The sequence below is a fragment of the Notolepis coatsorum genome, assembly GCF_963971535.1.
Source record: "Notolepis coatsorum genome assembly, chromosome: 1".
Taxonomy (NCBI): Eukaryota; Metazoa; Chordata; class Actinopteri; order Aulopiformes; family Paralepididae; genus Notolepis; species Notolepis coatsorum.
Window position 1 is genome coordinate 36,722,420 of NC_140165.1, and position 25,059 is coordinate 36,747,478.

General features: G+C 44.5%; 1 protein-coding gene across 1 annotated transcript; it reads right to left on the reverse strand.

Moving 5' to 3' along the window:
- Nucleotides 1-153: 153 nt before the first annotated feature.
- On the reverse strand, nucleotides 154-17,232 carry f7 (coagulation factor VII; the record flags this gene model as incomplete). The annotated part of the gene is made up of 8 exons (XM_084317397.1): nucleotides 154-743; nucleotides 1,275-1,395; nucleotides 7,591-7,712; nucleotides 8,983-9,123; nucleotides 11,304-11,417; nucleotides 11,998-12,022; nucleotides 12,672-12,838; nucleotides 17,169-17,232. 8 exons carry the CDS (start codon nucleotides 17,230-17,232, stop codon nucleotides 154-156), a joined length of 1,344 nt encoding a protein of 447 aa, XP_084173523.1.
- Nucleotides 17,233-25,059: the final 7,827 nt, after the last annotated feature.

The window sequence follows — 25,059 nt, forward strand, 5'->3', positions numbered from 1 at the left end:
TCAAATGTGGTGTTTTTGTTGCGGTTGTTTTGTTGTAGTATTTCAGATACACTGACACACTGGTGTATTTGGTGAAAAAACCTATTGGTAACATTTCAGTCATTTAGTATCAAGGGCAAAAACGACCCAAAAAAAAACACCGGCACAGTACTTTCAGTCGGTCGGATTGCGCGTCGTCATCGTCGGCGCGACCACGTCCTCCACAGGCGCCGTCTGGTTGTGGATCCACTCCAGGTAGTTGGACACGCGTGTGTAGATGCCGTAGTTCCCCGGACGTGCGCAGCCCTTCCCCCAGCTGACAATGCCCAGCAGGAACACCGTCTTCTTGTAGAGCGTCACCAGGGGCCCCCCGCTGTCCCCTTTGCAGGAGTCCTGCTGGCCCTCGATGTAGCCCGCGCAGAACATGTTGGCGGTCAGCACCACGCCGCTCTGCTCCGTGCACTCCTGGGTGCGGATGCGCGGCACCCGGAGCCTCCGGAGGAGGTGCGACGTGGGCCCGTTCTCGCTGCGACGGCCCCAGCCGCTGACCGTGTGCATGTTGACGGCCCAGAGCTCGCGCTCGGCCAGGGGGCGGGTGGGGAGGCACGCGGGCACGGCGTGTGGCGTGTAGACCACGGCCCTCTCCAGGCGCAGGAGGGCGATGTCGCTGTCGGCGGTGCGCGACACGTAGCCCTCGTGCATGATGATCTCGGCCACCTGAATGACCTGCTCCGTGTGCTCCTCTACGTCCACGTCGTGTTCGCCTGCAGGGGGCAGAGGCACGTGCCCACATAGAGGTAAACAGAGGGAGACCAGGTCATAGATACAAACACACAATGACATACACGCACACACACACACACTAGGGCTGCTCGATTACACATTGATTTGAGAACATCATATGACGATGACTGAACTTTCTTCTCGACCAAAGGCTGCCTTTCTGTCATCTTCTACAAGTTACCAAAGACGCTTCAATAGTCCAGTCAATAACTGGAGAAATACACTGTGGCTCCCTCCTCCCTCTCAACACCATGCTGAAACTGAAACTGCTGTTTGTGGGCTTGGGGGGGGGGGGGGGGGGGGGGGTGCACCGCCAGGAAGACAAGACAAAATGAGAGCAACACGGCAATGGCATGCAGGGTTTATCTCAATTGTCTTGTTTTCATGATCGTGGGAAGCAAAAATTTTATTGAAACTCGATTTATCACCCAGCCCTAACACACAGACACACACACACACACACACACAGCAAACTCATAACTGTCAGTTATTCATGAAGATTCAGTCCATACCTGCAACTATGGTAAGAAACTGAATGTTGATGTTCTCCATGCAGTGAGAGGCGGTGAGGATCCATGTTGGTTTGTAAAGCACTCCTCCACAGAACCCCCTGCCTTTATACACCAATAAGACCTGGGTGAACACAAAGTCAAAGTCAGCTTTATTGTCACCTCTCGTAATGTGCAAGACATACAGAGACATGAAATTGCGTTTCCCCCTTCCCACGGTGTATATAAAAAACAAGATCTAATATAAACATAAAGTAACATAGTACACAATACTATAGTAGGCAATGTAGACAGTAGCTAATAATAATAGTTACAGGTCTCATATATTTATCAACTTCACTGTAAAATGCACTGCCTACGTAATAAATGCACTGCCTAAAAATAAATAATGGGGCTCATTAAAAACAATGACGAGTCTCACTACAGGGACGAGGTGAGCCAACTGATCACATGGTGCAGGAACAACAACCTCATTCTCAATGTGCATTTCATTGTATACTTGTATGCCATGACAAATAAAACTCTTGACTTGACTTGACAAAGGAGGTTGTTGTCGACTTCCGGAGAGCGCACACCCAGCACCCTCCACTGACCATCAGTGGTGCAGTCGTGGAGTAAGAGAATGGCGCTGCAACGTCCGGCTGCCTTTCTGTTCGCTCCGTCGAGACTGTGCTTACTTTTGTTAATATTTATAGTTTTAAGAGTTTTGTCTGTACCAACAGTAGGTGCATTTAATGTGTATGACCGTCAGTCACTTATAGACATCGGATTACGGGAAACTTACCGATTGGATTACTCACTGGACCAGCTTTCCGAACCGCAACAATGGCCTGAGGAGATTCTCCGGAGAATGGGACCAGATCCTTTGTTCCTTGATCCCAGGAATTATTGGAATTATCCAACCACTGCTGCCCAGACCTGGAATATATAACCATCAAGTGTCGTCCTTTCTTCCTCCCGAGGGAGTTAACGGCGATCATCCTTGTAGGAGTGTATATTCCACCGCAAGCCAGTAACAACGTCGCGCTCTCCAGACTCCACGACGAGGTAAATAGAATACAAGCGGCGAACGTTAACGCCGCCATTTTAGTGCTGGGTGATTTCAATAGCGCCAATCTGAGAAAGGTATTGCCTGACTTCTATCAGCATGTGACTTGCAACACCAGAGGCGGTAACATCCTAGATCACTGTTACACGCAATTTAAAGGTGGCTACAAGGCTCATTCTGATAGTGGCTTTGGTAAATCAGATCACGCGTCCATCTTTCTTTCACCAATGTACAAACAGAGAATCAAAAGTACTCCTGTAGTCTCGCGAGAGGTGCAGAAATGGGATTTGACGTCAGAGGAGACGCTCCAGTCTGCGTTTGACTGCACAGACTGGAATGTGTTCCGCGACACAGATAACATTAATGTCTACACGGAGACAGTGCTGGACTATGTTTGTACTTTGGTGGAAGAAACAATCCCCACTACCAAAATGAGAGTTTACCCAAATCAAAAACCCTGGGTAGACAAATCCGTCCGTGAAGCTCTGAGAGAGCGCACCAAAGCATACAACGACGGCCTAGTGGCAGGCAACATGAATGACCACAAGGTGGCGCGATACAACGTAAGGAGGACAGTGTCAGAGGCCAAACGGCGCTACAGGGATAAAATTGAACTCCAGTTTGAACAAGCTGACTCTAGAGCTATGTGGCAGGGGCTCAAAACGATGACAGACTACAAAGGCGCCTCCCTCAAACTGAACAGTGACATCTCCTTAGCAAATGACCTCAATACCTTCTATGCGAGGTTTGATGCTGGTAACAACAACACCAGCTCACAAGCCACGGCAATGGGGGGGGGGGCGGTCGGCTGCTGATGGAGGCGCAGTGTTCAGGGTAACAGAGCATGAGGTGAGGCGGACCTTTAAAAAAGTGAATATCAGGAAGGCAGCAGGTCCGGACGGCATCCCCGGCCGCGTCCTAAAAGTCTGTGCCGACCAACTGGCCCCAGTATTCACTGACATATTTAACCTGTCCTTAGAACAGGCTGTCATCCCCACCTGCCTGAAGAAGTCCACTATTATCCCTGTACCCAAAAAATCCAAGCCTGCTTGCCTCAACGACTACCGCCCTGTAGCTCTCACCTCCATAGCCATGAAGTGCTTTGAGAAGCTAGTAAAGGGCTACATCTGCTCCTCCCTCCCCATCAACATGGACCCCCTGCAATTTGCATACCGCCCCAACAGGTCCACGGAGGACGCCATAGCCCATGTGCTGCACACAGCAGCATCACACCTGGACAAGAGGCAGGGGAACTATGTCGACTACAGCTCGGCATTCAATACCATAGTCCCCTCCATACTCATAGCCAAGCTCAGGGACCTGGGCTTGAACTATGACCTCTGCCAGTGGGTCTTGGACTTCCTGACTGGCAGACCCCAGGTGGTGAGAGCAGGCAACTGCACCTCCTCATCCATCACCCTCAACATAGGGGCCCCCCAGGGCTGTGTTCTGAGTCCCCTCCTCTACTCCCTGTACACACACGACTGTGTGGCTCAGCGGAGTAGCAATACAATCATCAAATTTGCTGACGACACAGTGGTGGTGGGCCTGATCTCTGCCAACGACGAGAGGGCCTACCTGGAAGAGGTCAAGGTCCTGGCGGGATGGTGCCAGGAAAACAGCCTCTCCCTGAACGTCAGCAAAACAAAGGAGATGATTGTGGACTTCAGGAGGTCGGGGGTCAAGGACTACAGCCCCCTCAGCATCGACGGGGCACCGGTTGAGAGAGTCAACAGCTTTAAGTACCTCGGAGCCTACATATCCGAGGACTTGACATGGACCACACACATTGACAGTGTTGTGAAGAAGGCACGACAACGCCTCTACTTCCTCAGGCGCCTAAGGAAGTTCCAAGTCAGTCAGAAGATCCTTAAGAACTTCTACTCATGTACAATAGAGAGCATCTTGACCGGCAACATCACCTCCTGGTTTGGGAATAGCACTGCACAAGACCGAAGCAGACTACAAAGAGTGACACGTTCAGCCGAACGCACAATTGGAGGGGGGCTCCCCACCCTCCAGAACATTTACAACAAGCGTTGCAAGGGCAAGGCTAAGAGAATCATTAAAGACTCCAGTCACCCGAACAACTGCCTCTTTGAACTGCTGCGGTCAGGCAAGCGATACCGGAGTCTCAAGGCGAGCACAGAAAGACTCAGAAGAAGCTTCTATCCCCAGGCCATCAGGCTGCTAAACGAACAATGAACACTACACAACAACAACCACCAAACGCACATAGCACACACATCCACACGCACACACTCACTTTAAACAAACACACTGTAGCACCCACTCCACACACTTTATATTTATTGATGAAGGATTGCACTACAACCCGTACACCTTACTGTAAATTGTACCTAAATTGTACCTCATCCCATTTCTGCTTTGCACTATATAGTACTGTACATTAGTACACTGCATAGTATTGTATATTATATGGTAACTCAGAACATTGTACATATGTCTATACCGAACACTGTGACCTCATTTTCTTCTTCTAAATTACATGCTATACTATGTTATTTGATACTATCTTGTCTAGCACAGTCTCTGGAGCGTAACAGTAAGAAGCATTTTGTATGAAAGTATTCTGTACTTCTGTATGACAACTATTAAAGAAACTTGAAACTTGAGAGAGTGAGCAGCACCAAATTCCTGGGTGTGCACATCACAGAGGACCTCTCCCCTGGAACACCAACACTGCATCACTGGGGAAGAAAGCTCGACAGTGCATCTACTTCCTCCGCAAACTGAGAAGAGCTGGAGTCTCAGTGCCCATCCTGTGCTCCTTCTACCGGGGCACCATCGAGAGCCTCCTGACCAGCTGCGTAACCGCGTGGTACAGCGGCTGCACAGCATTCTGCCGCAAGACCCTGCAGCGCACGGTCAGAATAGCTGAGAGGATTGTGGGTGTCCCACTCCCCTCCCTCCAGGACATCTACAATAAACGCCTGGCCCGCAAAGCACTACGCATTGCGGGCGACATCACCCACCCCTCACAACGCTTTTTCACTCTCCTGCCCTCCGGGAGGAGAATGAGGAGCCTCCGACCCAGGCCAGGACCAGCAGACTAAGAGAGAGCTTCATACACCAGGCTGTCAGGAAGCTCAACTCTCTCCCAGCTCCCCCCCCCCCCCCCCCCCCCGCTCTCACTCTGCCACACATGCACGCGCATGCGCACACACACACACACACACACACACACACACACACACACACACACACACACACACACACACACACACACACACACACACACACACACACACACACACACACACACACACACACACACACACACACACACACACACACACACACACACACACACACACACACAATCACTAAATGGCACGGCTCCTCCCTATCTGTCCGAACTCCTGCACCGCCACACCCCCCACCGATCCCTCAGATCAGCTGACCAGCTGCTACTGGTGGTGCCTAGAACTAGGCTCAAGACTAGGGGAGACAGAGCTTTCTCCACCGCAGCGCCTAGATTGTGGAACAGCCTCCCCCTCAGTGTACGGACCGCCCAGACCGTGCAGGCTTTTAAATCACTTTTAAAAACCTACCTGTTCTCCTTGGCCTTCCCCCCCACTTAATCACCACTAGACCCCTGGCCCTTCTATCCTCCTTGTTTTACTGTGTCCTACCTGTTTTTATTACTTTCATTGCTTTACTATGTTTTTAATCTTATATCTTGCATCATATTATTTTGTTTTTATTACTTTCATTGCTTTATTATGTTTTTAATCTTATATCTTGCATCACATTATTTTGTTTTTATCAACCTGCCTGTAAAGCACTTTGGTGCCAGCTGCCGCTGCCTGGAAATGTGCTATATAAATAAAATGTACTTGACTTGACTTGACTTGACTTGACTTGACTTGACTTGACACACACACACACACACACACACACACACACACACACACACACACACACACACACACACACACACACACACACACACACACACACACACACACACACACACACACACACACACACACACACACACACACACACACACACACACACACACACACACACACACACACACACACACACACACACACACACACACACACACACACACACACACACACACACACACACACACACACACACACACACACACACACACACACACACACACCTCTCCCCCTCTCTCTTACCCTGCCCCCACAGACTCTGGACTCCTCTCTCTCTCTCTCTGCCCCCACAGACTCTGGACTAACCCCCCCCCCACACTGACACACACAGACACACACTGCCACTTCACAAACTCACTGCCACTTTACCTTACTGCCATTATTTTAGTTTACATTATATTAGTTTACTGCCATATATCATCTCACTTCCACTTTACTGCCATTATTGTATTCTACTGCCATTATTTATTATTTATACTTACTATGTACCACTGCTGTGTATACTGTATAGTCCTGTATAGTGTGTGTAGCCTACATCGTGTCCCATATGTTACTTTACATTTATAGTGTCCTATATGTTACTTTATGTTTATATTAGATCTTTTTTTATATACACCGTGGGAAGGGGGAAATGCAATTTAATTTCTCTGTATGTCTTGCACATTATGAGAAGCGACAATAAAGCTGACTTTGACTTTGACTTTGATAAAGTAAATGTCCTTGTATAGGCTACACAACCTTTAGTTCACAGGTTGCCGATTTCTTAATCTTTTAAGTCTAATTTGTGTATTTTCAGTGGTTATTATACTGTTTGGGCCACAGGGTCAAGGATGCATATTTTACATATTAAACACAAACTGTATAAGTCAAAGTCAAAGTCAGCTTTATTGTCACCTCTCGTAATGTGCAAGACATAGACAGGGACATTTTATTTTGTTTCCCCCTTCCCACGGTGTATATAAAAAACAAGATCTAATAGCACAATGAATGGAAGCGGACATGGCCGGTTAGCCTTCGGGAGAGGTATTAGTTGGACAATGCCCTGGCCTAGGCTAACCGTCCAGGTCCGCTTCCATTCACTGTGCTAAGCTAGGCTAACGTGCAGCCAGATAGCTTCCTACTGAACGCACAGAGAGGAAACTGGTATCTATCTTCTTGTCTCTCTCTCTGGAGAAGACGGTAAGCTAATTTCCCAAAATGTAAGCGTGTTCTTTTAAGTATCACCTCTACACCTGGTTGTGTGAGTGCAGTCTTATTTTTCATATACTGCATGTTACCTTTTTGGGGGGGGTTTTAGTGAAAAGGTTCCGAATAGGGCCAGGCTGTACTGTACCTGCCAGGGACAGTGACCTTTGGGACACTCTGTTCCACCCACAATGCGAGAGCGTGGTTCCAGGGGTCCACTCTCTGAGACACTGCCTGCCAAGACGGGGACCATCCCACACGCAATGGTCTCTGGAGGAACAAGTGGTTGGGACGCATTCATACAGGTACATGTACAGTAGTAGTACTTATGGCCCGTTTCGACCGACTCTGGCCAGGTCTAGCAGCACGATTACATTCAATAAATGTCCTACGTAGAGGAGCGTATGCAGCCACGAGGTACACATGAGGTACTACAGACGCCCCTCTACTTTGGAAAGGAATTTAATGCAGCCGCGCTGCTAGACTAGGCTGGAGGCGGTTGGAACAAGCCTTACATTAAGCAGGAGAAAAACACGTAATTTATTAATCAAAGCGGTCCTGATTGCCCGGTCTGACAGAATGAGGACCACGTAGACTCAACCGTTAAATTGCGTACTTATTCACACGTGGTTGAGTAAACATGGCCGTTCAAATGAATGAATGGAAGAAAACACACAATATACAGTTTTAAATAAGGGATAATAGATTTTTTTTTATCTTGCAACTGTATTCAGGATGAGTCTAGTTTCTGGTGCAAGAGATTCTCCGGCTTTAAAAGCTAGAGAGAAGTGCCACCTTGTAATAGTATGTAAGAGAACGTGCACAACATCTCACTCACTCAATTAACCCTTTGAAGTGTACCACGAGAACGGAAACATTCTAATTGTGACATCAATGGCGACTGGTCACTGAAAGCTATTGGATTGTTATTAAGTCGTGACTGTTCCAATAAACAGTTTCCGGGGGCCAAGCTTCCTGCATTGGCTGAGGCTCTGGTCTTTTCAACACGCCTCAGTGCCGTGTCCCTTGTTGTTTTAGATCTGAGTCGTAAAAATTCAAAACTGTTTGGGGGTGTAATGTGCTCCTAGTATCCCCCACTGTCTGAAGCAGAGCATTTGGCCCCGGACATGAATATACGTCACACGTGGCGACTTCTAGAATACCAAGGTAGAATACCAAGAAAAAGGTTTATACTAATAAAATATTCAAATTAAATTAAAACACAGGTGTCGACCTTCATCAGAGCAGATCTGTAGTTTCTGAGATTTCTGTTGTTCCCAAAGTATTCAAAGATTAGAGTACATGCACATCTGCTCTGGAAATCAGGTGCAGGACAAACGGAAGATCAGCATCAAAATGAATAGTCTGCACACTGTTAACTTGCTCCTGCTGTATGTTTATTGAAAGGTGAACGTTTCGATCACATGATAATCAAGATCAATACATGATTGAAGCGTTGACCTCCCGATAAGCACACACTGGGAGCGAGTGTATGTATGCGTGTGGACTCATTCAATATTAATTTTGGTGTTGTTCCCACCTTGTGCCTGGCAGCTCTGCCCATCGGGTCCCTGGATGTAGCCGTCTGCGCATGAGCAGGTACGTTTTCCAAGCCCCTCGTCGCAGAAGTGCTCACAACCCCCGTTGTCCAGCAAGCAAGTGTCGGGGACGTCCTTGTATTCTAGAGGCAAGAGAATGTGTGGCATATTTTGTACTTTACAAAAATAAATTACTTGAAAATGTAAAATTAAAACCTTTTGGCTGTACAATGTCTTATAATAATGCTGTATATATATACATTTATATATTTATATTTACCATATATATATACATATCTGTCTGAATATAGCCTACCTGCATATAATCCTTCTATATACCTACGTATACACCTGCATATAACCCCTATAACTCTATATGATAGCATGTCCAATAAGCTCACAGTGATTAACTGGTCCCTAACACTGTTGGATGTGATTTATCTTGAGATATCCACGGCGCGGGTGATTGGGGTGGGGCAGGCTGGTATTGACCTGTGGTTTGCAACAGCTGAGAAGGTCAGGACCGCTGTGTGCGGCTGAGCGGGGTTGAGGTGCTTGTTCGGGGGAGTCCGGCGGTCTCGTGGGAGGGGGAGGAGGAAATGTCTTGTCTGTCTTGTCTTTTGTCTTGTCCTTCTTAACTTTAACTGGGGGAATTTTATTGGGGGGGAGCTATTTAGCTATTTTGCTATTTCTTCACTGTTTGGGCACTTTTGCACGGTTCCTTAGTCTATGGAACACTCTGTAGGTTTTTGTTTTTCGAAAAGGTTCATTGTTTTGTATTTCTGGTCGGGTACTCAGGGGCAGCGTTTTTCTACCTCAGGATCTTAAGCCGTTTTGAGGCTGGGCTCCAACCACTGTGTGGCCTGGTGACAATTGCCACATTGTTATGCAGCTGGAAATCTCTGACATCACTGATATGCACGTTTTGAGATGACTCAGTTTGGTGAGGGTGAGGGTTGTGAGGGGAATTGGAAGAGTGCGCCAATATGAGAATTAGAGACATAAGTCTTATTGATATAGAGCCACACAGCCGGGAAACGGTACTGAATACTGGGAAAGGCCAATTGTAAGATAGTAACCCTTTCAAATTAAAATGTTGTACTCTGTTTTTATAAATTGTTATTTATTTTATTATTATTGTTCTGTTATCTCCCTGTGAAGTTCTGTGTATTGTTATTATGGTTATTGTATTGTGTTGTCTTGTTTTCATGTTAAGTAATAATAAAAAAAAATGTATCCAAAAAGAAATGATAGCATGTCCAATAATGCTGTATATACAGTATGTATATATTTATTCTTACCGTGTATATATATATCTATCCACATGTACATACCTGCATTTAATCCTTTTTTACATATCTGTAGATACTATATCTATAACGGTACATATCCCTTACCTACACTTACTAGTTATGCTGCTGGCCAGTATGATTTACGATAGGGATGTCCGATATTATCGGCCGACCGATATTATCGGCCGATATCGGCAGTAAAATGTGATATCGGAAAATATCGGTATCGGTAAAAAAAAAAAAAATTTTATTTTTTTTTTACATTTATTTAACCTTTATTTACCCAGGCAAGCAAGTAAGAACCAATTCTTATTTTATTTATTGTCAAAAGTATGCATGTTGGTTTAATTCAACAACAAGAGATATGTAATGTTAATTTTTACTTTTTTAATTATCATATTTTGCACAGATAATGCTTACATTTAGAAAGCCTTTTGAATGCATCCAGTGAAATTATTAATTACCTGAAATTATTCAGTTTTTTTGGGGGGAAACCCTGCATATATCGGTATCGGTTGGTATCGGTATCGAAATTAAGAGTTGGACAATATCGGAATATCGGTATCGGTAAAAAAGCCAATATCGAGCATCCCTAATTTACGACCATAGTGTCTTTATACCTATATATTAATACTACAACTCTGTACATAAATCTGATTAGTACTATACTCAGTAGTACTAATTTATAGATTTTATATCCAGTTTAATCACCTGTACATTGTATCTTACTATTGCACTTTACTGTTACATTTGCACTCTGGTGCAACTTCTTTTCGTTGTACTGTACTTGTGCTGTATAATGACAATACATTTTAATCTAATCTAATCTAATCTAACCTTTGAAGGAAGCCTTTTTTTTTTTTTTTTTTTACACACAGAACATTGGCCTTGCTTTTAGTGCAATCCTTTATCTATTTGACAGTAGATTTATACACAGGAATCAGCCAAGAGTCTCTGCACATCATCTGCGAGACAAACTCCTATACATGTATTGCATTTGTCTATCAAAAGGTTGTGATAAACCTTCTCACCGAGCTCACAGCTGCGTCCGCTGAAGGCCGGCAGACAGAAGCAGGTGTAAGCCGCTCCCTGGGTAGAACAGCTGCCCCCGTTGTGACACGGATCCGACAAACAGCTGTCTGGAACTGCAGAATGAATGAATGAATGAATGAATGAATGAATGAATGTATGAATGAATGAATGAATGAATGAATGAATGAATGAATGAATGAATGAATGAATGAATGAATGAATGAATGAATGAATGAAAACTTCATTTAACAGATTGCAGAATGGGTACAATACAGTACGACTCAATACACACAATTGTTAAGGGGATACAGACCAGAGAAAGACGTTTGTCTTGTTTACATCAGGGTCCCCCATTTTCAATTCATAGTGTAGCAGCAGATGAAGACGCTCGGTTGAGACTTCATTGGGTAGTTATTTGATATTCCGTTTTAACCCTTTCACTACCACACTGCGGTTAACCCTTTACTATCACACTACAGACGGTTAACGGTCTGTAGTGTGATAGTAAAGGGTTAACCTTCTGTAGTGTGGTAGTGAAATGGTTAACCCTTTGTCCTGTGGCAGTGAAAGGGTTAACCTTCTGTATTGTCACAGTGAAAGGGCTAACCATTTGGTAGTGCGGCAGTGAAAGGGTTTAATGTGCTGCGATGATACTGAAATAAGATGGCGAAGCCTGGAGCGGATGGTGCTTACCATTGTACAGCCTCCAGAATTCATCCTGAGGAAAGATATTTTGAGACAGATCACGGATAAGATGGATCAAGTGTCATGGTATTCATTATTTATCCCACAATTTAATTCTTACAACGGAGAGAAAATAATTTTTTTGCCCAAGATGGGTCATTTCTTCCAAATGGCCAAATGTGTGCTGTGGCACTGACATAGCTACTTTGTGTGAAATTGAGATTTAATTTTCTTTTTTTGTTAATGTTCTTTAAAAATTCTATAACTTGCTTTTGATGACCAGCATCATGTTCAGTTCTCAGCATTCTTTTTTGTGATAACACACCTGGAGGGGTTCAAACCAGAGAGTTCTATTAGGTTAAAACCCTACTGAAAAGTAATCCTATTCAAATAGACTCAGATAACTCACAGAAATATCACACACCATTGGAAGATTTTTTTTAGAAGCTACAGTATAAACTGTTTGCATGCAGGCTGAGTGCCAACGAGTATGAACTAGGGAGGTGCATGTTTTTTTTTTAAATATTCTAATAGTCGTTAAATAAAAATACAAATAAAATAGTTTATGCAAAAAAAATATATTTTCCCTTGTTTTTACCAGCAACTACAGTGTGCAGTGTATAGATGGGACCCTATGTTCCACCACTGGAATGCTGGGTACAGCTCGCTAGCTAGTTACTGACCGTAACTTCGGTGAGTTCAAAGACCTCTCTGGCCTCTTCATAAGTACACTTCTCCTCCAGACACTCGCGCTTTAGATCTCCCTTCTGCAGCTCCTCAAACCAGCCGGAGTTATGCCTCTTGGCCCTGATGGGGAGGAGGCCATGGGCACGATCCCGCTCCAAGAACACTGCAAGTGTCAGAGGATCACACACAACAAATGATCAGAAGATAAAACAATACAACACAATACATGTAAATTACAATACGATTTTGTTTTATATTACAATACAATACAACAACAAAAACAATACAACTCAATACAATAGTCTTGGAACCCTGATTAAAAATAACAGAGAATATTAGCCAAGCAGATAACTGCAGGATTTGGCAGAGTCGTTATGTGGCAACAAGCACCAAATTTGGCAGAAGTTCGCCATTTCCAACATGGCCGCCATTTTTTCCAGATGGCTATTGCCGACTATACCCAAATGGCCTTTCCATTGTAGAATTTGGTCTCAGTAATTGATTAATTCCCTTAATCTAAATACAACTCTCTTGTCACGCTTGAAAATACTTGCTGTGTTTAAAGGGCTGGTCATTAGCAATGTGTGTCATATTTCCAAGTACAGTAGTGGAGTTGGCCTCTGACAGGGTCTTGTCCTTCAACTTCTCCATCTCTACTCTCAATTCTAGGAAATGGACTCATGAAATCAGTTCCAAGGTAGGCTGTCATAATTCAAATGTTACCGTACTGTCAATAGAATGATGTGACTGATAGCAACGTTGAATGTGGTCTTATCTTAGATTCACAAGTGGAGTTTTTGCTCAAGATTCAGTGAGGTACGTCTTCTTAGAGTATAGGCTATGTAGGCTTAAAATAAATATAAATATCTGTGAACCTATTATCCTGTCAGATTTAAGCCATTGTTTCCATCCATAATAACTGCTTATTCAACTGTACCTTGTGAATTTGTGACCCTTTTTTCCTAAATATACCAGGGCTAATAACATTTCATGAATATGAATATGAAATGTTGCTTTAATTTGTCTAAAGAATCATTCCTTTTTACAGCAAAATGGATGAGATGCCTGACCTGTTGATGTGTCAATTGACCAATAATTTGATCAGATACTGGATGACCCATCATTTGATCATAAATCATCAAATAGCAAGAAATCTCAAATCAGTCGAGTCGCGAACATGAAGCCTGATACTTCAATTCCAGAGCCACAACATCAAAGAATAAATGACATACATATCATTGCCTTCCATAACGAGTCGGGCCTACTGTGAGAATAGTATATGGTTTGAGCACTGCTGTTCCCATTCTACATAATATGCTCTGAAATCCAAGACCACCCGTTCACACCTATATCAGACATTTACATTTAGTAATTTAGCTGACACTTTTATCCAAAGCGATTTGCAAGTTCTGTACGACAAGTCAGCCTGCTTTTGATGTTCTCTGAGCACGTTTTCACTTTGTAGAAGACAGTCTAGTTTCTATTTATGTATGTATTTATATATTTATTCGGTTGCTTGCTTATTCAGTAGGCGTATGGCCTGGATGTTGTGGGTAAATGTCATCAAGTAGGAAGTCTGCAGACCCTGAAACTTTATCATCTATCAGTTAGAGGCTGGTGAACTAGCAAATAGCCTAGACCCTAGATTAAAGGTCCCATGTCTTGCTATTCCTTGCACTATTTGGGCAACTTTACACTGAGGTTACAAATCAGCTGTGACTTTGTAAACAACAGTTATGGAATGACCAATTTCAGAGCAAAAAAGCAGACGCTGGATACAAGTTGAAAGTCAATGGCTTCAGGTTCTCAGTCGATTTATTCAGCAGGGCATCAGCGGTAGGAATACAGCAATTTCACAGGATACAAAGAATCTCTCTGACACACAGCTTGTCCTGTTGTGTGTCCTCTAATGTCAAGATGTGTGGTTTATATGTGTTTCAACCGAATCTAAATGCTGTGATGTGATTTGCTTATCACTAGCTGGGTAAACTGGTTTTTGGTCTCTGTCTGCATGAGATTCTAATGGATGAGGGGGTGTGTCATTCATCAGTGTGTGTGTGTTTCTGTCAAAACAAAAGGTCATTCAGTCACATCCTAATCAACTGGTTTTGGCCTTCAGGTGGGGGCGAGATAGTGTGTGGGTGTGTGTGTATGCATCTATTGTGTGCCTCTCTCGGTCATCAGGTTTACATCAAAAGGGGTCCTGGGTGGGGGTGTGATAGAGGCTGAGGTTAGACTAGTGTATTCCTGGCGTTTTTTTATACGTTTTTGACAACGTTTGATGTCCTATCTACACAGAAACGCGTTTTTTGGCGTTTTTTTGTGGATACGGCTGAAACGCAAAATTGTGTTTGCGTTTGGAGATACGCAAAAAAACGAGTCGACAAACAGCGTGTAGTCAGCACGCTACCGTTGTTGCGAAAACGCCCATGCGCAGTAGATACCATCTGCGTGCCCTTCCGGTGACAGCAGAGTGTGTGTGTGTGTGTGTGTTTGCTTGGGACAGAGCTCCGTGTCCCAAATAGCTTCAGCTACCATGTGTTGTCAAGTTATTGTTATAAGGACCCCAGTCCAAGCTACAACAGTCTGCATTCCCTTAACAATTGTTTGTATTGAGCCGTATTGTATTGTACCCATATGCAATATGTTAAATAAAGTTTACATCCATTCATTCTGCTAGCATTACCGATGGCATGAGCAGCTGGCTAACGTGAGCTATCAGGATTCAGACCCTGTTAGCTCAGAGTTCCTCTTTCAACTTAAGAAGCATTAAACAAAATGGCCCAGTCATCTATTCACCTTTGTTTAATACACACAGCGTTGTCTCTAATGTTATCTAACTACTGATAGCTCGCGATATCATCAGTTTTGATGCTGGCTAAGTAGCGTGAGCTAACAATGCTAGAATGCTACCGATCGTTTTTTAGCCTAAACTATCCGCTCTTGGTGGTCACTTGTGTTGATGTTAGTTTTGTTTCATCAACAAATGACAGGCAGAACACACAGTGAATGTATCCGTTTTGTTTATTGCACTTTTATTAGGCTTTGCTGAAAAATTATTGCTGCATTGAGTAAAGCAAGATGGTGGCGCGGCATAGGCGCCTGCCTTATTGACATTTCTTTTGCTGGAGCTTCCACCAGGAAGTGTATTGGCACATTCGTTCTGATTGGTTGAAATTGCCTTCATGTTTGCCACCTACTGCCACCTACTGCTTTGGCAGTGTACTACATCAGTATGCTCTGGTGACAAAAACGAAAAAAAAACGAAAGTGTGACTCGAGGCGCATGACGTCGCGGCGATACGCGGCGATGCGTATAAGAAAACAATACGAAGATGATACGAAAGGTGTAACCTCAGCCTGTGTGTGTGTGTGTTTTCAATCAGGTTTGCCAAGATCAAGCCAAACTGCTAGCCATTCTGAATAATGCTATAATACTGTTGAAATAACTATTACTAATTAATCAAAAATACACTATAATATCAAATCTATTAGCCATGTGAACATAAATTGTTACTTCAACACAATTCCTGAGTCTATGGAACACATCTGTAAAAAAAAAATTCAAAAAAATTCATTGTTTTGTATTTCTAATGAAGTACTCAAACGCATAATTTTTCTACTTCAGGATTTCAGCCTGTTTTGGCCTGGCTCCGCCCATAAGCGCTTTGAGTGACAGTCACCCACACAGCATGATACAGAGAGAGAGAACAAGCGAGCGAGAGAGAGAGAGACAGAGACAGACAGAGAGGGAGAGAGAGAGAGGAGAGATGCGTCCCGAAAACACACACGCAGTTGGGTTTGTGTGTAAATGCTCCCGTTGCTCCGTATCCCTCTCTCCCTCTCTCTCTGTCGGCACCCGCGCAACCCGTTTGAGGAAGTAATTCCACTCGCTCTGTTGTTGAACGAATTTGATTGTGGGCGGTGACTACAACCAGTGCCTTATTCACGTCAGCAAAACAGTCAAATCAGAACGGCTTAGTTGAGTGAGGGAGGATCTCGTGAACTCGAGACTAGACTGATGAGTCAAAATGAGGATTAGCGACACAGACCACATTGATATATACCATCATTGCTAGGAAACAATGCTAAACACTGGAAAAGGCCATTTATAAGACACAGGACCTTTAACTTAATCGACCATCACATAATATATAACATGCATTTTTTTTTTAAATACCTTTACTTAGATAAAAGTAGTCAACATGTCTAAACAAAACACACCTCCTAATCTAATCGAAATAACGTCACGACACATGTAAATCATATAAACAGTTTCATTAGACTTCTGTCTTAATCTCAGTAAATTCAATGGACGCATTACTGTGCGCATGAAAACGGAGCCAAATTACACTGGGAAACTGGTCAGATACCGTTATACCGCCATATTGCTTAGCCCTAGTGTACACAGACCGACACATAGACAGATATACAGACAAACACGCACGCACATAAAGAAACACACGTTGTCTAATAAACACACACATTCTTTACCTGATGCTGGACAACAACAACTGCAGAAGATGCTTAAAACGAGAGAAACAACACAAAGCCACATCATGTCAGCAGATCCGGGAACCACACTGTATCTCTTGGCCTAAAGGTCCGAAGTCTCCCCCCCCCCCCCTCAAAACAATTTGCCCCCCACCCACCTGCTGCGTGTTTTCAATGGGACGACGGTGACTCATGACACACTGTTCTGTACGACAAGTCAGCAGAAAGGGTACAACTCTTTCAGCTGAATAACAATGATCAAACAGTGCTGAAACTTGGGTGCTGCAGTACTGAGTGCATAGACATAAGACATATTAGTATAGTAGGAGGAGTGCATGGTAGTATAGGACAGTAAGAAGGTTAGTGTTTTGTTTTTAGTTTTTTCTTCATTTCAGATATTGATTGAAGAAGTGTGTTTTTAGTCGACAGCGGAAGATTGGTCGGGATTCGGCTGTCCTAACTGTGGTGGGAAGTTCATTCCACCATTGTGGAGCGAGGACCGAGAATAGGCGGCTTCTCTTTGATGACCCTCCCGGAGCTCGGGGGTCTGAGGCGGCCATAGGATGTAGAGTGGAGGGGTCTTGAGGGTGTGTAGTTAGAGACCATTGACTGGAGGTAGGTAGATAGATGGGCAGAGTCGGAATTCTCCTCCCCTTTCGCTATCTGAGACACTATGCAAGGGCACAGATTGGTTTAAAGAAATAAAAACAAGCGATGGGGGGCGGAGCTGAGCGATCATGGAGTAGACGTGTTTTCACATGAGCTCCCTTCTACCGTGCTGAATATACGTTTCTCCCCATTAGTCTTTATTTTATTTTTATTTGTTTTTTATTTGTTTGCTAGGTCGTCGTGTTTAGTATACATTCGTCAACTTTTTTCGACTTTCTACGATGGCGGGGGTGGAAACCAGAGCCATGAAAGAATTAGGCACGACACCGACACCGCCGAGCATGGCCGTACCGTCTCCCGCTGTCGGGGAGTTAAGCGAAGCTGTGCTCTTGGTCATGACCAAGCTACACGCAGACTCTGAGACACGCATCGCTGAAGCACAGAAGAAAGTACACGCAGACTCTGAGGCACGCATCGCTGAAGCACAGAAGAAATTGTTGGCGGATTTCTGTATCAGCCTCCGTCGTGAGATATCAGAAGAAATACGGCTGGCGGTAGTCCCGCTGACAGACAAGATGGAGACGATTCACGCTGCCTCATCGGCTAATGCTAACGAACTAGCCATGCTAACGACGGAGGTATCATCACAATGTGAGAAGATGGCGGGTCTTGAATCCGCCCTGCTGGCTAGGCAGGCTGAAGTCAACAAACTACAGTCGGCGATGGAGGAGATGCAGTCCCGGGATAGACGCCACAACGTCAGGATTGTTGGAGTACCGGAGACCAGCGGTGAAGGCCGTCTCTCTGAGACCATGCCCGAACTGCTGCAGAAGATACTAGGGACGGACGTCCTCCCCTCGCCTCCTATCTGTGAGTCGGCCTATAGAGCGGGCAGGTTTTCTCCCGGCGTGAACAAAGAACCGAGGCCCATCATAGTCAAGCTGAACAGACTCCAACAGAGAGAAATCATCATGCGGTCGGCTCGTACCAGAAGGGGTACTCTGAGGTTTGGCGATCACAAAGTGGCCATTTTCGAGGACTTTACACCGGAGGTTCAAGCTCAGAGAGCCGAGTACAAGGTGGTCCTGACTAAGCTATGGAGACTAGGCCTGAGGCCCACGTTATTCGCTCCCGCGAAACTATCTGTGTTGGAGAAGGTCGGTGGTCAACGTTTGTTTTGGTCGTTGGCTAAAGCGAAGGAATATCTCGCGAAGACACCCGAGTCTGTTGCTTGATATCTATGGAGGGTGAGTGACTTGGCGGTTTGGGCCTATATACATTGATTAGGTCGACTATTCACAAACACTTGCTGTCATGCCCAGACATGCTAACTGTCCTCTGCCCATCCAACTAGCGGGGCTTCCCAATGACTTCTGTTACTTGCTAAAGCTGACCTCATGGTCGTACTTGTGTATCGCCTCTTTGGAAGCTAACGAGCTAGCTGAACAATGTACATAGTAGGCTAACGTGCTATCCGGATTCGTCACTAGCTTACGCGCTAGCCTCGGGCTAGCCAGCGGGCTTCGACTATGGTCTGCGCTGAGACATTCGTTAATGGTTACGTATTTTGGTTGCTGTTGCTGTTCAAAGGGACATTGGTTTGCACAGTTCAAGAGTGACCGAGTCCCTAACTAACTTCTGGTATGCTTTTTATTTTTTTATATCCAGGTTGTTTTGAGCTTTGGTGATCCAAGTAGATGCCAAGGTCGGTTGAATATGCATAAACAATATTTGATAACAGGTTGGGTCGGGTATGGCTTGCACTTAATGGCTATATGGTTATATGGCTTGCACTCTAGCCATTACCCCCTCCTTTCCTTTTTTTTTTCTTTCCTATTGTCGCTGTTTTTATGTCATCTATATGCGCGATTTAAATGTGATCCGGTTCTACCTTGGACTAACTACTGACTCGCCTTAATTTTGTTTTGAATTTTCCGTGAGGCACTTATGCTATAACGTTGATACATTAATATGCAGACTCCAGGGTAGATGGTTACAGGTTGATGCTGAGTAATTATATAATAATTAGTGTCGCTGTTTTAAGGGCAATTGAATGAGCAATTAACCTGTGACCCGAACCTGCCTTGGACTATCGGCTGGGATGCTTTAATTTAATTTTGTATTGAATTTTCCTATATGTTTTAATGGCATTTGAATGAGCAATTTAAATGTGATCCGGTTCTACCTTGGACTAACTACTGACTCGCCTTAATTTTGTTTTGAATTTTCCGTGAGGCACTTATGCTATAACGTTGATACATTAATATGCAGACTCCAGGGTAGATGGTTACAGGTTGATGCTGAGTAATTATATATTAATGGCTAATTTTTCCATTATAGCTGTCATGTTAGGGCCAAGGCTCACGTTGGCTCTCGACCGAATATACATAAAATATGTGATAACAGGCTGGCTTAGGTTTAGCTTTGCTTGCACTTTAGCCATAACCCTCTTTTTCCTTTTTCTATTATTGTCGCTGTTTTAATGGCATTTGAATGAGCAATTTAACTGTGATTCGATCCTACCTTAGACTAACTGCTGATATGCTTTGATTTTGTTTTGAATTTTCCTTTTTCCATTTATACTATAATGTTGCAACATTAATATGCAGACTACGAGGTAGTTGGTCACAGGGTTGATGCTGAGTAATTATATAATAATGGCTAATTTTTCCATTATAGCTGTCATGTTAGGGCCAAGGTTCATGTTGGCTCTCGAACGAATATACATAAATATGTGATAACAGGCTGGGTCGAGTTTAACTTTGCTTGCACTTTAGCCATAACCCTCTTTTTCCTTTTCCTATTATTGTCGATTCTTACATAGGTTATGTCATGTCAGCCGTTGTGCCTGATCAGAGGGACTGCTTCAGGGGTGCACTTTAACCATAACCCCTTTTTTCCCTTTCTTATTTTTGTCATTGTTTAATTGACATTGTTCACACAATTTTGCACAATTAACCTGTGACCCGATCCTGCCTTAGACTATCGGCTGGGATGCTTTAATTTAATTTTGTTTTGAATTTTCCTGTACCCATTTGGGCCATAACATTGCGACGTTGAAGCGCAGATTCGGAAATAGATGGTTGCAGGTTGATGTGAGTTATTATTTAATAATGGCTATTTTTACCATTATGGTTGTCTTATGTTAGGGCCAGTGCTCAGGTGGTTTTCGACCGATATCTTTATTGAATTTAATTTTTATTATTATTTGTGTTTATTGGACTAGTGGGGGTTTACTCAGGGGTTTAACTAGAGGGGGGTGGGAGTGGGAAGCGTCTTATTGATCCATGTCTCTAGTGGGAAGTGATAGGAAGATGACCATCCTCAGTGGGTGGGGCATAGGGTGGGGATTGGAGAGTGGGTATAGAGGAACTTATAGTAGGACGGGTGGGTTAGGGTTTAGAGTAGAAGGGGGGGGGGCTGTAGCTGGGGTGGTATTTTTATGTGTTCTATGTACTGTTGTCTTATATATGTGTAAGTGTTCCTCCTCTGAACTCCTGGGATTGACCGTCCGGGCCCGCCGGGATCGGCACCTCTGTACTCAGCCTGGCTGCACGGGTATGTTCTCTACGCACTTATACAAGCTCGACCATGGCTAAATTGAATATTTTAATTTGGAACGCAGGAGGGCTTAACGCCCCACACAAGCGTGCCAGTGTCCTTTGGCTATTGAAGAGGAGAAATATTGACCTTGCTCTCCTTAGTGAGACGCATTTAATGGTAGGTGACGTGTCAAGACTGGCAAATCGGCAATATCACGTTATCTCCGCATCCTCAGCCGATGATAAGACGAAAGGAGTAGTCATAGTTACAAGACGTAACCTTGATATCAAAATCTTGGATGTATGGTCGGACACGGAGGGAAGGATTACTATAGCAAAAGTTGAATTCTTGCATAGGAAGATGGCTATAATAGCATTGTATGCTCCTAACACATTTGATTCAGCGTTCTATAATACAATCACGAAGAATATGTTGGAACTTAATGGATACGCTCTCATTGTGGGTGGCGATTTTAATGCGTGCTGGGATGCGGAGATGGATAGGTCTGGGCCCTCTGAAACGAGCGACCAGAAACGGGCCTCTAAGGCCCTCAGGATGTGGGCCAAAGACACGGGGCTCTCAGACCTCTGGCGCTTATGCAACCCCACCCTCAGAGATTACTCTCACCTGTCAGCCAGACACAAAAGCTTCTCTCGAATTGACTATGCATTCGCGTCCCCTAATATGTTTGATAGTTTCGATGTCTCATTGGTTCCCTTGGCTCTCTCAGACCACAAGGGGATTTTCCTTACGGCAACCTTTGGCAGGCTCTCCGCAAGAGCTCCCAGATGGCGTTTTAATTCGACCTTGCTAAAGAACGATGACTTCTGTTCTGAGTTCAGGAGTAAACTAGCTGAATTTTTGCAGATCAACGTTGGCACGGTAGAAGACCCTAGGGTCCTGTGGAACGCATTGAAAGGATTCATCAGGGGTCATGTCACACTATTTGCCTCCAATTTGCGAAAATCCCGGTCAAAAAAGCTAGAAGGACTGGAATCATTATATGCGGACCTATACGCATCCTTGCAAACTGACTATAATGAACGACTAAACACACAACGTAAGATAGTCAAAAAAGAAATAAACTCCATACTTAAACAACAGTCTGAGTTCTTAATACATAGGACAAGACAAAATTACTATTTTCACGGCTCCAGACCTAGCCATCTATTGGCAATGAAAATACGCTCAAATGATCATTTCTCAGATATCCCCTCGATTAGGACGAGCCAGGGTGCAGTCACTACTGATTCGAAAAAGATCAATGACACTTTTAAAGAGTTTTACTCACAGTTATATAGCTCAGAGGGTAATCTGGATGACTCTAGATTTGAATCGTTCATTGGCGGGCTTGAGATACCCCACATTTCTGAGGAAGAGGCCAAGGAACTGGGGAGACCGATTACTCTCGTAGAATTGAGGGAGACTATTGTTGAAATGCAGAGGGGTAAGGCGCCAGGCTGGGATGGTATTCCACCCGAAGTGTATTTAGCTTTCTGGGACCAACTGGGTCCATTGATGCTCGATATGATCAATCACGCTATCGAACAAGGGGAGTTCTCAAGAGATGTCAATATGGCGTTGATTTCTTTACTTCTCAAAAAGGACAAAGATCCCAATGATTGTGGTAGCTATAGACCCTTGAGTCTTCTCGGGGCCGATTTAAAGGTGTTTGCCAAGGTGCTGGCCCGTCGCCTGCAGAGATTTATGTCTGTATTGGTACACTGCGATCAAACTGGTTTTATCCCGGGGCGTCTGGCTGCAGATAATCTTAGGAGGCTGTTGCATGTAATCGATAACAGTAAAGACAATACAACTCCATCCACAGTTCTGTCTTTGGATGCCATGAAGGCGTTTGACAGACTTGAGTGGTCATACCTGTGGAAGGTACTGGAGGTCATGGGTCTTGGAAAGAGTTTTATTCATATGATTAAAGTCCTGTATGCCTCGCCGTCTGCGATGATACTGACAGGCAAAAACTGTTCCACACTCTTTCCAGTCTCCAGATCTTCTAGACAGGGTTGCCCTCTGAGCCCGGGACTGTTCGCGCTTTCCCTCGAACCTTTGGCTCAATTTATTAGGCAATCGGAGGACATCGTCCCCATAATGGTCAACAATACTCCACACAAAATTGCTCTCTATGCGGATGACCTGCTGATTTTCATGGACGACCCCTCCCGGTCGGCCACAAAATTATTGAGGATAATCGACGACTTTGGTAAATTGTCAGGTTTTAAGATTAACTGGAACAAATCAGCCTGCCTACCTCTTAATGAACTGGCCAAGGCGGTACGACTACCAGCTGATATCCCCATAGTAGAACATTTTAAATACCTGGGCATAGAGATATTCCCCACGCTGAACCAAACTACTAAGTACAACTTCACGGGTACTTATGATAAAATACGCCAGGATCTAGACAGGTGGTCGTCCCTTCCTAACTCCTTACAAGCCCGGGCTTCCATAATCAAAATGAACATCCTGCCTAGGATAAATTTTATTAGCTCAATGCTCCCCCTGCCCCCTCCAATAGACCACTGGCGCAAGGTACAATCGATGGTATCTAAGTTTGTCTGGAATAACAAACGCCCGAGAATCAAAAGGGCTACTACTCAACGTAGGAAACAAGATGGGGGCCTCGCAATCCCTGATTTTAAACTTTATTTCTGGTCCTTTTCACTGAGACCTCTGATGTGCTGGCTAGACCCTGTAGAGGCTGTATCGTGGCGCTCCTTAGAAGCGGCGGCGGTGTCTCCGCTAAGATTGCAGGATGTAGTGTACTCCACTGTCTCTATTGCGAAATGCCGGCTGAGGTATGGACCGATCATAACTCACGTGATCCAAACGTGGCGTAATGTACAGAGGTCGTGTGGGGTTAAATGCCCTTGGCACCTGGACTCTCCAATTTTTAATAACCAGCAATTACTTGTTGGACACAAGCCGGTTAATATTCCTCAATGGCAAAGGAGGGGAGTGCATACTCTGGAGGATATTTATGATAAGAACGGCCTCCGTGCGTTTCAGGACTTAAGAGAATTTTATGATCTTCCCGGCGAGTCCTTCTTTCTTTACCTTCAACTAAGGTCAGCACTGAGGGCGCATGGCGTACCGTGGGCTCAAGCTTTGCAACCACACCCCTTCCTCAGGCTCATAGTGGACAGAACGACATCCAGAGGGTTTGTCTCAGACTTTTATACGCTCTTAATTCAATCCACGTATAAAAATTTATCATTGGATACAATCTGGCGTGTGGATATCCCGGAGTTGGACCCCGAGTTTGACTGGGATGATGTTTGGGCAAATGTGGCATTATCTTCCCGCAACCCCAATCACCAGCAAATTAATTTTAATTACATTCATAGGACCTATCTTACACCTAGGAAGCTATTTGCTATGGGACTGATAACCGACTCTCGGTGCACTTTGTGCTCTCAAAAGGCCACTGGCACTTATATGCATATGTATTGGGATTGCCCACCAGTGGCCCGTTTCTGGAGGTCAATAACGGACAAACTTTCAGATCTGTGTGGCTTAACTATCCCATTCACAGCTGTTACGCTACTCCTGAACGATATAACGACACTACCCGCGTCCGTACAACTGAAAAGGGTTGTCCTAGCGGGTGTCACAGCAGCGAAGAAGCTTATAGCAATGAGATGGAAGGAGCCTGAGAAGCTGACAATGATCAACTGGTCCCTAACTCTATTGGATGTGATTTATCTTGAGATATCCACGGCTC